Genomic DNA, 14,513 nt, shown 5'->3' with positions numbered 1-14,513 from the left:
TTCCTTCTTCCTTCCGTCCATCTTTCCTGCCTTCCTTCCTTACTTACTTCTTTCCATCCTTCCTTCCGTCTTTCCTTCCTACCTCCTTTCCTTCTTTCGTCCTCCCTTCCATCATTCCTTCCCTCCTTCCTTCCTCCCTTCCTTTCCTTCCTTCGTCCTCCCTTCCATCATTCCTTCCTTCCTTCCTTCCTTCCGTCTTTCCTTCCTTTCCTTTCCTTTCCTTTCCTTTCCCTTCCTTCCTTCCTTCTTCCTCCCTTCCATCATTCCATCTTTCCATCCTACGGCCTTTGCTTCCTTCCTTCCTCCTTTGCTTCCTTCCTTCCTCCTTTCCTTCCTTCCTTCCTTCCTTCCTTCCTTGACTCGAGGACAACAGGAGGGTTAAGACTGACATAAGGTTGATTTTGATTCATTCAACAGGTAAAACGTCCCTCTTGAACTGTTCTCCCCTGCCTGCAGTGTTGTATATCTACTGTATCATAAGTCAAACTGTGTGATGAGACATGTTTGATGACATCGCCTCTACACCTGTGATTGACAGGCGGGTCTGCGTAGGTTGACATCCTTGACTGACAACTTATAGTCTAAAAATGATCCTGCAGACAGAAAAAAATAAGCACCTGGTTTAATTATGGTATCCAAATTTATAATTATGTAATTGCAGCATATGGAACATGCTGTCATGCTGTGAGAACACACCTCAGCACCTGCTTGAGCCTGTGATTTCACCTCCGAACACTGAAACTCACAAAACTTTATATGTAGAAGTTACAGACTTGTGATCGACTCAACCGGGAGTTCAATCACTTAAAGTGGCCAAAAGAAAGCATTAGCACATTAGCATTATTAGCACAGTAGCACATTCAAAAGAGCTTTATATCAATCATACTTATCATTAAAAGTAACAACTGATTTCAAGCTTAAAATAAGATCAATAAAATCTAAGAGTGAAACCAAAGTGGAGACAAAAGTTCCTCCTCTTCTCTCGATGCTCAACGCCTCGTCTTGACTCAGTAGACTCATCATTCGAGGCTTTTGTGCGTAACGTGTTTGTGCGGATGACAGGCTTTTTAAAAAAAATACCCCAGCACCGAGCAAGAAGTTGGACTCGTGGCGTGCAAATTCCTTCAGTTCACTTCCTTCATGCTCGTGTTTCCCTATTAGTCGTGGAATATCACATGCTCTGACATTTAAAGGCAATGCGTTATGAGTGATAAATAAATGAGATGGAGACGCTTCAGAGCACATAAACTCTCTTGAAATCTATGAGAGATTGATTTTCAAGGTAAACGGACCGGAGCTTATAAGTTCAGCTTGCGTGTGTGTGTGTGTGTGTGTGTGTGTGTGTGTGTGTGTGTGTGTGTGTGTGTGTGTGTGTGTGTGTGTGTGTGTGTGTATCTTAAGCATTTTTAGGGGGGAGGAAGTCATGTGTAATGTTCTCTTCACGCTTGTCTCATAAAGTTGGCGAAGAAGAGAACAGAGTCAGGGTTATTAACCCTCCTGTTGTCCTCGAGTCAAAGAAGGAAGGAAGGAAGGAAGGAAAGGAGGAAGGAAAGGAGGAAGGAAGGAAGGAAGGAAGGAAGGAAGGAAGGAAGAAAGAAAGGAAGAAAGGAAGAAAAGAAGGAAGGAAGAAAGGAAGGAAGGAAACAAGAAGGAAAGGAGGAAGGAAGGAATGACGGAAGGAAGGAAGGAATGATGGAAGGGAGGAAAGAAAGATGGAAGGGCGGAAGGATGGAAGGAAGGAATGATGGAATGGAGGAAGGAAGGAGGGAAGGAAAGAAGGAATGATGAAGGGAGGAAGAAAGAAGGAAAGGAGGAAGGAAGGAAAGACGCAAAGACGGAAGGATGGAAAGAAGTAATGAAGGAAGGAAGGAAGGAAAGATGGAAGGAAGGAAAGAAAGGAGGGAGGAAGAAAGGAAGGGAAGGACGGAGGAAAGGAAAGAAGGAACAGTCAGAACAGGCGGGGTCAATTTGACCCGGGAGGACGACGAGGCACGAGGGTTAAGGAGAAGTGGACCAGTTACAATCCAGATAAATAGACTTTGTGTTCATTAATAAATAGAAATAGAAACTTTGCCACGTTTAGTCTCTTTTTAAAGACATATTTGATCACATTATTGCTATTTTCATCATGCATGTATAAGCTGCAGTGACAAAAACATCACTAACAGTTAATAAAAGATATGTCCTTGCACTTTTGATCCCAGAGAAACATGCATAAATTAACAGGTTAGATTGACTGGTTTGATGTATGGAATGCTCCAGTTACCATGACGATAAGTACAGTACTGTATATATCATAGAGGATATACAGTATATACCAAGACACACACACACTTAGTTGGCATTTTACTGGCAGTAATGTGTCTTCATTAAGATAATATTTAAGTCATTCCAGGTGGACAAAATAACAGAAACACCTCTCAGTATAACACAATACAACTAAACAAACTCCAGCCTCTAAAATGACCATAAAGTTGAAGCATTACCTCTCAACTTTAGCTCAAATGTACCATTATAAGCTCTATGAATGTAGGATTTAATGCATTACGCTAGGTGTTATCTAATACTGGCAACTAGGAGAATACACCGATACAGTATACGGACGTAAATAAACAGCCTTTTGTCAGATGGCCCATTGAAGCTATTTCCTTTTGTGTAGTAAATCTGAGGTTGCATTCAGACATTTTTACACCCATACACAACTGACTTGCAAAGGCTTTACATCACACACTGGCTACGACTCCCTCTCTTTATGTGGCTGCGGCTCAGAGGGTTCGTCCACTAATCAAAAGGTCGGCAGTTTGATCGCCGGCTCTTCCACAGTCCGCATGTCAAAGTATCCCTCGGCCAAGATACCGAACCCCAAATTGCTCCCAATTGCTGTGTGATTGTGTGTGTGTGTGTGTGTGTGTATGGGTGAGTGAGCATTAGAAACACTGTAAAGCACTTTGGATAAAAAGCGCTATATTGCTCCCGATGAGCAGGTTGGCACCATACTCGCTAGCCTCTGCCATCAGTGTGTGTAAATGTGTGTGTGTGTGTGTGTGTGTGTGTGTGTGTGTGTGTGTGTGTGTGTGTGAATGGCTTTGAATGGTCAGTAGAGTGTCTAGAAAACATATGGGATCATTCATCCTTATATGAATCAGCCTCTGATTAACCTCATCTAATATTTCTCTTTTGCACTATCACTCTTTCTGTATCTGTCTCCTCTCTTCAGTGAAGTTGACAGATGTGTTTGTTCGCTCTTTAAACAGACACTCTGTTTTTTCTCATGCTCTACTTAAGCTCTTGTCTAAATGCGCTTGAACAATTGTGCATTTATGGATGGGGGTTTGTATATATATATATATATGTGTGTGTGTGTGTGTGTGTGTTTGTGCATTTAGGGCAGGATAATGTGCAACGTGGGTCTCCAGTGTCATGTTGGAAAAAAAAAAGAGAAAGAGAGAGAAAAAGAGAGAGAGAGAAGGCGGAAACAGAAATCAGTGTTGATGGGATGTGGCACAGGAGGGAGCTGAGAGCTAAATGAGTTTTTATAAAGGGAGTGAATAATGTAAAGCACAAATCAACACAAATACAACACAATGAAGCCGACCCACTTCTTCTTCTTCTCCTCTGCTTCCTGCACGCCCGTGTGTCTTTAGTGGTTCGACAGTGAATTACCTGTCTCGCTCATATCGCCTTTCATTATGGCCTGACATTCACTGAGCACGTGTGTATTATGTATGTGTGTGTGTATGTGTGTGTGTGTGCCAGTCAGTGAGTGTGTGTACCTGAATGTCACAGCGTAATGAGAATGGATATGACAGTGACAGGGCCATCAACGAATGCAGCACCCCGGCTGCTCTCTCCCTTTTCTCCTTGTGACATGTGGCGCGTACGTGCCCGGGAAGAACACACACACACACACACACACACACACACACACACACACACACAAGCACACACAAGCACACACACAAGCACACACACCAAGCACACAATCTTGCTCTATCTAAGACAGTGGGGTGCAATTGAGCCAAGACAATAACCAAACTCTATTTACCAGACCTCATTCCCTCATTCGGACACGAAGTAATTACTTTTAAATTGCAAAACTGAGGAACATTAACAAACGGATGCGGCAATTTAGGTCCGCCTGGGGCTAGACAGCTTGTTTTCAAATGGAAATTAAGGTATTTTGCCATTGTCCACTGCAATATCGTTGTGTTATGGTTTAAGGCTTTTTTTTTTTTTCTGCTTCTTCTTCTGTGTGCCAGATAAAAGCGAGAAACACTGGTTGGTCCATTGTGGCGGAGGACTGCTAAGAGCGAGGATAATTCTAGCTTAATACTAGCGCTGTCGGAGGAGAGTGTCACTTCCTCTTCTGAGACAGACAGACATGCTGCTGCTGCTGCTGCTCGGCCATATAAATCAACACAAACCACTGATATTCACAGTGACAACATAAACAGAAAATCCCTACTAGTACACACACGTAGACAGACGGAGGGATCCACCCCCCCCTCCACCCCCGAGTCAGGGTCAGAGCACATCAATAGCAGTCATGATTATCATGATCAGCTCTAATGAGGGGGCTATGGGGGTGAACGCCACTCGTTTTTCTCTTTTTTTTTTCTCCTCTCCCTTTAACACAGCCTGTTATTACCACGTTTTGTCGCTGACTCACACACACACATGTTGTATACCATGTAATTCTCTCCCCAATCACAGTGCTGTCACCCTGCCCTGTCACTGGGGCCTGACAACATTGACAAGCGTGCCCCCCCACCCCTCCTCCTTAAAAAACCCCCCCCTGAGGAACACAAAGGAACTACTGCTGGGTCCCCCCATTACGGTGCTGCCGGGGTCGCTGTGCAGCTGATGAGGTCTGAAACAGCACCTGCACATTGTGGCCTTTATGTCAAAGGTGCTGCTTCTTTTTTTTTCTTCTTTTGGTCACAATTTAGAGACATTGGCAAAACTTTGGGAAATTTGTGACTGAAAAAATTGAAGGTGACAGCGCTGATTTCATCACGAGTCAGCAGAGAGGAAGACGAAAGAAGTCTTTTTCAGACACTAACTTTCTCACATTGCTGACCTTTGTTAAAAGGCTTTTAAAAGTTATATCAAAGTTCGATTTTGGCTTTGCTCTAACATAACAGGACTGTTACAGATACAGCAGCAGCGCCTAAAACTGACCAGAGCCCGTCTATGTGTCACACGTTCAAGACCTGACCCTGCAGAACCCAACCAGTGCTGCAGAATTCGAGATCTGAGTCCAACTTGAAATCAAAGTTATCCAGCTGTGCTCATTCATATCCATAAAATACTGAATATCTGATCTGTTAAACTCTCTTTCCCCTCTTCCTACTATTACATTTCTTAATAATCTACAACTAAAAATAACCAAACTTGAACTCCACCTGAACTGAAACCTTCATGCATCCAAATGACTCAACTTATACTAGAAGGAGCTCTCTAACCCTCTCCTCCACTCTATAAATAGTTTGTATAATATTTTATGCATTACTCTACTTCTATAATATATCATTATAATGCTACCACTGCTACTGCATCAAATCAAATGTTCTAACGTAGATTTTTAACCCCCGTCGAGACAAATTTGTCATTTCAGGCACAAATAAATACAACTGACTTGACTGGAATAGACTCCCTAATAAATAAAATGCATCATTATTTCCACAGATTACAGATGATTTGTATTTTGTTGGCCATCACTGTTATAATTTGATCTGTCTTTTTTTGGACTTTTGGAAATAATTCAAAACTGCAAAAACCTACGATAATAATAATAATATGATACATTTATTACACTCAGTCTCATAATATCTCTCTGCGTATTAACCTTGTGATGCTTTAGCCTTTATGTTTATGTGATGACATTCAATTCAGACTTAAGAGGTGTTGGAAAGTGTGACAGAAATATTACTAGGTCCCCTACTGTACCTTTAGCGAGTGGTGAAGTCTTGACTTTTATGGACTTTTATGGAAATGTGACTCAGGAGCTTATTCAAACATGAGACATATTCAATTACCGGCACATTTTTACAGAGTGTAGTGGATGTATAAAAAAAAAACGGAGCCAGAGAAGGAGAGAGAGAGAGAGGAGAGAGAAGTTGAAGAAAGGGCAAGAGTACAGTACCTCCATAGTCTGAGACTGGTGCATGGCTTTGATTGCATTCTGTGCCATAGCTCTGGTGGAAAACGTGACAAACGCACATCCTGTAGGGAGGGAGGGGGAAAGGGGAGGGATGGAGGGATAGTGGAGGGGGGAAGAGGGAAGGAGGGGGGGGGGGGGGTCAGAAGGGCAGGAAGAGGAGGAGGAGGAGGAAGAGGAGGAAGAGGAGGAGGGAAGACAAGAAAGAACAAAAACAAGACAAAAGGGTTGGACACGTCGTTGTTATAAAAAAACCCAAAACAGACCCAGAACAGAGATTGATACAGAGAACAGCTCACAGGCAGACAACAGTGTTCTCAGTCGCTGTGGAAACAACGGGCAAAAAAAAAAAAAAAAAAAACGAGCACAGTGTCATGACAACCACAAACCCATCTCCGACCCCGTCCCACCTCCTCCTCGAGCGTCCGCAGCCACCGCGGGACATCTGACACAATCACCATCAGGGTTTTTTTTTTTTTTTTAATTATTATTATTTGGTTTGGATTGGCTGTTGATGCCTTCCTCATCTCCCTCCTTCACTCTCCTCCTCCTCCTCATCATCATCTCTTTCTGTCACCATCTTTGATTCTTTTCTTTTTTTTTCTTTCTCTCCTCCTCCTCCACGTCTCGCTCCCACACACTGACCGAATTAGTCATACCTGAATTCACCTGCTCCCCCCCCCCCCCCCCCCCCCTTTCAACAATTGAACAATGTAAATCAGTCTTGAATTTGCATGAAAGCGATTCGAATTCATTTGGGCCAGCATTGTGCGCCTTATTGAGCGCTCCCTCTTTCTCTCTTTTGTCAAACAGGGAAAGCGATGGTGGCGATGGTGGTGGTGGTGGTGGCGGCGGCGGCGGCGGCGATGGAGGTGGTGGCGGGGCGAGGTGGCGAGCTGCGACAAAATATCTGCAGGGGCTCAGGAAGACGGGAACGAGATAGTAAATCACATTAATTCAGTCCACAGACAGACGAAGAAGAAGAAGAAGAAGAAGAAGAAGAAGAAGGAGAAGAAGGAGAAGAAGAAGAGGGGAGAGAGGTGTGGTTGTCATCCTGCGTGACTGACGCTGATTTTAGGGATGCAGGCCTTTAAAGGGGGGGGGGGGTTGGAGTTTGTTATTGGTTGTTTGCAGCCTTTTTTTTTTTTTTTTGGGGGATGATGCAAGGTTGTGTTTGTCTATCTGGTTAGGGAGTGATTAGAGGAGATAATGTGAGAAGTGCTTCAACAACCCCCCAGGCTAATAATATGCTAACAAACTCACCAAGCCATGTTAGTGCAGCCAGGCCTGAACTGATTACACACATGCTCACACACACACACACACACACACACACACAGAAACACACACAGAAACACACACACACACATGTTCAGGTTTGGATGGCTGACTCGTGGCTTGGCTATACAGACAATAGCCGAGGTCATCAGACAGACTCTCTCTGGCTATGTGAGGATGGGATGAGAGTTTAAAAGATAGGTGTTAGGAAGGAAGGATGGATGGATGGATGGAGGGATGGATGGAGGGATAATGCAACAGGGAGCAAAAGCGATTGTGAAAATAAAAGGAGGTGTTGAGGAATAGATGCGATCATTGTCCTCTTGCACCTCTATCAGAGTGACGGATGGGTCACTTTCTCTCCTGTTTGAATCTTTCCTAGAGATCTTGTTCATCTTCCTTTTTTTTTTGAACGTCCACTTCCTGTCTCCTAGAAATGATGTTCATTTACTACTAAATTGTTATATTTCAATCATGTTGCATTGGCTAACATAATGACTCTCTGGATTATGTTTACAGGAAGTGAACGAAGCGCTACATTTATATATATTTATCGCTCTGAAGTCGGAGGGAGAGGGATGGATGGCGTTTTTTTTAGGCATTGAACTAGATACAGGGAGTAAACCCGCAGGCTGAATCAGAGCTGCCTTCACTTTCATTTGAAACGTTTTGACCAACTACAGATCTTTTTTTTTTTTTTCTTTTTTTTTTGTTGCCTGAGGAAGACCTGTACAGTAGTTGGTGTAAATCTTGCAAGTAAAAGTAAATACAGCTTTGATCAGTGTGTATGAGTAGTCTTTGTATCGCAGGTTTAGGCAACAAAAGCACTTACTGGAATACTCAAGTGTTGGAGATTACATTAAATTACAGCTACAAAGGAAGTTACATCTGAAGTCAGACCTTTAAGATTTTACTCAGGAGGGTTTTTTCCTCATTTTTTAAATATTTAACATGATACCGAATACATATATTGCTGTTTTTAATTCTATAGCAGCCATAGAACACAACCTGTATCTATAGCAACCATAGAACATAATCTGTATCTATAGCAACCATAGAACACAATCTGTATCTATAGCAACCATAGAACACAATCTGTATCTGATAGACCTTTAAGATTTTACTCAGGAGGGTTTTTTCCTCATTTTTAATATTTAACATGTTACTGAATACATATATTACTGTTTTTAATTCTTTAAAATCAATATATTTGTTTATATTTAGTAAATAAATCATGATGTGGGCTTATTTGGAGCACACATGGGCTTAAATGGAGTCAAAAGTCTTCAAAATAAAAGCATTGTTGTGTTTTTTTTGTCTTCGTACACTTTAAATGACCCGTGTTTCACTCTTGTGTTTCACTGTTGTTTTCTTGACAACCGACCTCTTGTGGCTGTGAGTATAAAGTCTTTCCTCTCTCTGAAGCAAAAGTAGAAGTGACATGACATCGTTTTAATGGCACCAAACCCTCTTGGGGAGTAATTCAGGGTTATGTGGTTGGAATGGTTCTGTGCACAAAGCATCTAACTTTCATTTGCCAACCTTTCTCTTACCAAACACCAACATTTGTGTATTTTAACCATGAACATAGTCTTTCTATACATTTAAAAATATAGTGTTAGTCGCCTAAATTCAACTAAAGATCAGCCAATGGGGCCATTAGGTGAGAAATGCCCATCTAGACTGTTTCTTTTCTTGATAAAAGAGACGAGAAAGTTTCAAAATAAAAGCACAGGCCAGCACGTAATAATGACAGGCTTTAAAAGTTTTGGCTGCTAAATCTGTATAACATCTTTTAAATCGACTCCATCAAGCAAAAATAGGAGGTGATGCATAGATAAGTTAATCTCAGGCTGTCAAACTGATATGTAGGGTATTCAAAGTCAAAAAGATTGGGACTTTGCTTTAAAAAAAAATCTATTTTAACGTCCTTGGCAACTGTACGTTATAGTTTACTCACCTTTTATACAAAAATACTTCACTGACTTAACTTTACAGAGGCGAGAAAGTAATATAATGAGACTGAAGGTTATCAGATTCTCTAGCGCTGACCTAGTAAACATTTTTATATGTCCTTTACAGTGCCAGTGCTGCTGGTGCTAGCTGGTGTTTTACTGTAGATAGGACATTTTTTTAAAAAAAGGGGTCATTTTTTTTTTCTCCAACTGATTCAGGGGACTGTCTATTTTAGATGGCCCACAAATCTGTCATTTAACTGCTTATTTTCCAAGGAGGAGGTTGCCCCATCCTCTGCTGCCCCAGAAATGCATCACTTCTAGTGGTGGGGGCTTCCATTTGGGTTAGCCCTCCAGACTGGTCTTTAAAAGGGCCTCGATCTATTTATAAGCTGGTCCGCTAACACCGTCATTGGTTGCCATCTAATGGAAACTCCAGGGTCTCTCTCCAATTAGAAGACAGTTTTTAATTTGTCTATTTTTAGCCCAGTTGATCCCATTGATGCCTCTAAATAAAGACCTCCTCCTCCGTGCCTCAGCATTGATTCATTAAATCACCAAAAGCTGATAATAATAATAATAATAATTAAAAAAAAAAATGCTTTTCTGGCTGGTTGTTGGCGGGGGGAGATAGGACGAGGCTTGCTCACTAAAAATACCTCGCGGGCCGCATTCTGTCATCAGTGGAGAACCAAACAGTCCTTTAATGAAAGTAGGGTAGCTCCCCAGGCCCAGCCATCCACTGGTGGTGTGATCCATATTTTATTAATAGCGGGATGGCAGAGCGCTCTTCTGATTGATACTGCGGTTTAATAGAAGCTCAGCAGCACAGCTAGGTGGGACTCAGAGCCCCCCCGGGACTTGCAGGCATGCTGAAATCCTTAAAGGCCTATTTATTTCCAACCTGGTTGAAGCTGTTTATTTACTAGCCAGCATGAAACTAGACTACCAGCATTTCCTGTTTGACTTGCGTCAGCCGTTAAGTGGTTTATATTAGTTCTACAGAAAACGAGGATTTGGCCATCTTGGCGTCTTGAAATATTCATGAGGACAAAAGAGAGGAGCTGAAAAGGGGATGGAAGAAGGAAATGGGGAAGGGAAGGGAAGGGAAAGAGGCCAGTGTAGGGAGAGGAGAAAAAAAAAAGAGGACAAATTGATGCAAGAGAGGATTCTAGGACAGCCAGGGTTGAATAGATAGATACAAGGAAGGGCGGTGCTGTTTGGAGAAGGAACATGGTAGTTTGAAAAGGGTTTGTTTGCTTGTTTGAGGCAAAGACCGGAGCTAGATAGAGAGACAACCTTTAGGAACGAAAGAGAGAGAGAGAGAGAGAGAGAGAGGAAGAGAAAGAGAGAAAGTACATTGAGAAAATCAGACTCAAGTCAACAATTAAACATCCATAACGTCTGACAACCACATATAAAAAATAAAAAAATAAAAAAATATGACCGACAGTTCCACATTAAACCTGTATGACGATGACAGTGACAGCTCGAATGACAGGAGGAGGAAGAGGAGGAAGAGGAAGAGGAGGAGGACAGAGAGTTTTGGGTTTTAAAAGCCCCTCCATCTCCTCAGCACATAGAAACCACAAAGGGAGGGGAGAGGAGGGAGGGAGTGTAAGGAGGGGAGGTAAGGAGTACTAGGGGGGTGGATGATGATGGGTGTTTGAGGTGATAATGGGAAAGGGGTCTCCATGTTACTATGAAAGCTATTTATAGAGGTAGAACAGTCGAGATTGGATCGATCATTAAAAGTGACTGATTTATGATCGAGTACTTGCCAGAACCCCCTGCTCATATGCTGAGTTTATGATCCACTGAAAACGCTGACTTGACTTGAAGCAGTTATTCTACAACTCGGAGCACATCATCAGTCAGGTGTCAACCAAATCAATCGGGTTGACACCTCGTTAATAGGCCTGTTTCTGGTTTCTTAACAAGCCCCTCGGAGCGCTTTGTAATCTAGCCGCAAAGTGCAACAATTACATGAAGCAAAGTATGAGTACATGAGTCGGAAAAGCTTGCTTCCAACTCATGTGTGTGTATATATGTGTGTGTGTGTGTGTGTGTGTGTATATGTGTGTGTGTGTGTGTGTGTGTGTGTGTGTGTACTCAAACCCCTTCTCCAAATCAAATGAAGCAGCAGCGACTTTTAGCTTTTTTTTTTTTTTGAGATGTCGCCACATTTGAGAGTCATGATCAAATTTGCTCCTGTGAGCTCAGATTATTTGCTGTTGTTGCTCGGTGAGTTTGCAGCAGCAGCCTCCCGCCAACTTTCACACAGGCTTTTCTTTTCTTTTCTTCACTTCACAATTATTTAAAAAAAAAATGAGAACGGGGGCCAGCATTACAAGGACTTCATGTGGATTTATCATTTTTAGTTTTGACTGAAATTCGGATTTCTTAAGAGCTGGGCTTTAGGCTGCATTCGGACCAAATCCACCAATCTGGCACTATGACACACATGGGGGGCTTTGGGTGTGTTGGTGTGTACCGTTACTGCTGAGACAATGAAGAATATGATCCAGGAAGTCAATTTGGAGATGCAGATGAATGTATTTAAGCATTTATAAGAAGCCAAAACACAGCACAGCAGTTTGTATTGCTCACGAACTTTGGAAATGTTATCCCACTGCTGCTGGGTTTAATGCACTGCCCCCATTGAAATGAATGGGAGAGGAGAGCGGCCATTTTTCTTTAGACCTCAATATGACTGAAATGTGTCAGTAGCATCGAGTATTAGATATGTCTTAACCTGTTTGATATGATCTTTCAGGATTAACCCTCCTGTCGTCTTCCCGGGTCAAATTGACCCCGTCTTATTCTTCTTTCCTACCTTCCTTCCTTCTTTCCTTTCCTCCCTTCTTCCTTCCTTCCTTTCCTCCCTCCTTTCCTTCCTTCTTTCCTTTCGTCCCTTCCTTCCTTCCTCCCTCCTTTCCTTCCTTCCCTCCTTTCCTTCCTTATTTCTTTCTCCCTTCCTTCTTTCCTCCCTCCCTCCTTCTCTTTCTTTCCTCTGTCCTTCTTTCCTACATTCCTTCCTTCCTTCCTTCCTTCTTTCCTTTCCTCCCTTCTTCCTTCCCTCCTTCCTTCCTCCCTCCTTTCCTCCTTTCGTTCTTTCTTCCTTCTTTCCTTTCCTCCCTTCCTCCCTCCTTTCCTCCCTTCTTCCTTCCTTCCTCCCTCCCTCCCTTCCTTGACTCGAGGACAACAGGAGGGTTAAATAATAGGTTTCTAGTCAGGTGCTGAAATTAACATTAAAAGTTGTTTTTTTTCAAATGTAAGTGATGATGGGTTAGAGTAAAATCCACAGTCCTCATTTTGTTACAAGTTGTACTTAATATTTGTCTAAAACCTACTCTGATGTTTCAGTAGCCTTGAGTTAGTCGAGTCAAGTGGATATCTTCCAAAGTTACTTTCTTTATAGCAGAAATGTCTCTCTTTGTGTTTCCCTGTTGAGCTGTGGTGAAACGATAGTAACGGAAACTGTGAATTTAACACAAAAAAAAGGAAACATATCCACTTGATTTGACCATTATGAATTGGTTCGGATAAAGTTTTGAATCAGGAAAAGAGGACTGTGGATCTTGTCCCACGTTTCCTTTATCTATCCTTTATTTAGAAATTGAATTTAACATTTTAGAACTTCTACAAAGAGTTTTATAGAAAAAGACATTCATATTCCTCAAATAAAAGGTATTATAGAAAGAATGTCTTGGTATTTGGTATTCTTTCAACATTAGATTAAAAAAAAGTAAAATCATACTCAGCTTTACTGCTTTCTTTTGCATTTTCCAAATGTAATAATTTGATATTTTGAGCAATTTGCATCTACTCTCTTGTCTATTTTCTCTTCTTTTTTTCTGCAAAGGCCTTTAAAACTACTAATTTAAGATCTCCTATAAGAAGAGTATGTTACCTGAAGGATGATGATTTTAACCCTCCTGTTGTCCTCAGGTCAAGAAAGGACAGAAGGAAGGACAGGAGGAAGGAAAGAAAGGAGTAAGGAGGAAAAGAGGAAGGTAGTAAGGAGAGAAGGAAGGGAAGAAGGAAAGGAAGGAAGGAAGGAAGGAAGGAAGGAAGGAAGGAAGGAAGGAAGGAAAGAAGGAAGGAAGGAAGGAAAGGAGTAAGGACAAAAAGAGGAAGGAATTTAGGAGAAAAGGAAAGGAAGAAGGAAAGGAGTAAGGACGAAAAGAGGAAGGAATTTAGGAGAGAAGGAAGGGAAGGAGGAAGGAAAGAAAGGAGTAAGGAGGAAAAGAGGAAGGAATTTAGGAGAGAAGGAAGGGAGGAAGGAAGGAGGAAGGAAGGAAAGGAGTAAGAAGGGAGGGAGGAAAGATGGGAGGGAAGAAGGAAGGTAAAATTATAGAAAGAGGGAAGAAGGAAGGAAAGAAGGAACAGTCAAAAGAGATGGGGTCAATTTGACCCGGGAGGACGACAGGAGGGTTAACTCTTTCCTTGATCGATTAAGGAAAAGTATATGGCTGTTACGTATAACTTGGCTTTTGAAATTGAGTTTCCGCTACATGTAACATCGACATCTAAACACATGAAAGCAACAAAAGCAGCGGTTTGTCTCCTGATTTGGACTTCAGGTTCAAAAGAGTCCTCACCCTCACATCGGAAGTATCAACGGGGTTTAGGCCTGGCTTACTGCGAGGCTAAACTGGAACGGCAGGGAGGGTGAAGGATATGAATGGAGGTTAGGAGGTGATATCAAGGGGGGGGGGGGGGCTGAGGCTGAGAGGGGTGGGGAGGGGGGTGGGGGGTAGAAAAAAAAAAGAAGGAGAGAGGGAGAGGAGATATATAGAGCGAAAAAGGAGAAGCATGTATTCACAGTGGCCATGACAGCCTCTAGATGTCGCTCTAATTCACCGGTAGGTATCTACTGTACATCTTAACTTAAACTGACTCTTTTTCTTTTTCAAAACCTTGAAGAAAGTATTCACCATGTTTTCAAGAAGCAGATGGTTGAAAACTGTTTCTGATACAATGATCTGAGTACACAGGATGACATTTAAAAAGCTCAATTTCATTTTTTTTTAAAAGATTGACAAAGAAAAAAAAAAGGTTGGTAAGTAGAAGGTTTAGTTGGTATTTTAAGTATGATGGGTTGTATTTAAAAAAAG

The 14,513-nt window shown here is 42.0% G+C and overlaps 1 protein-coding gene across 1 annotated transcript in view; it reads right to left on the bottom strand.

The window, feature by feature from the left end:
- Positions 1-14,513, bottom strand: part of celf2 (cugbp, Elav-like family member 2) — a 255,122-nt gene that overhangs the window by 36,297 nt on the left and 204,312 nt on the right. The window contains exons 7-8 of the mRNA XM_053313798.1: positions 6,972-7,070; positions 6,146-6,232 (exon numbers count right to left, since the gene is read on the bottom strand). Coding sequence (XP_053169773.1) covers positions 6,146-6,232; positions 6,972-7,070 — 186 coding nt within the window. The remainder of the gene's footprint in view (positions 1-6,145; positions 6,233-6,971; positions 7,071-14,513) is intronic.

This window comes from Scomber japonicus, chromosome 23, assembly GCF_027409825.1.
Source record: "Scomber japonicus isolate fScoJap1 chromosome 23, fScoJap1.pri, whole genome shotgun sequence".
Taxonomy (NCBI): domain Eukaryota; kingdom Metazoa; phylum Chordata; class Actinopteri; order Scombriformes; family Scombridae; genus Scomber; species Scomber japonicus.
Note: the sequence above shows the minus strand (reverse complement) of the source record. Positions and strands in the feature narration are given on the sequence as shown.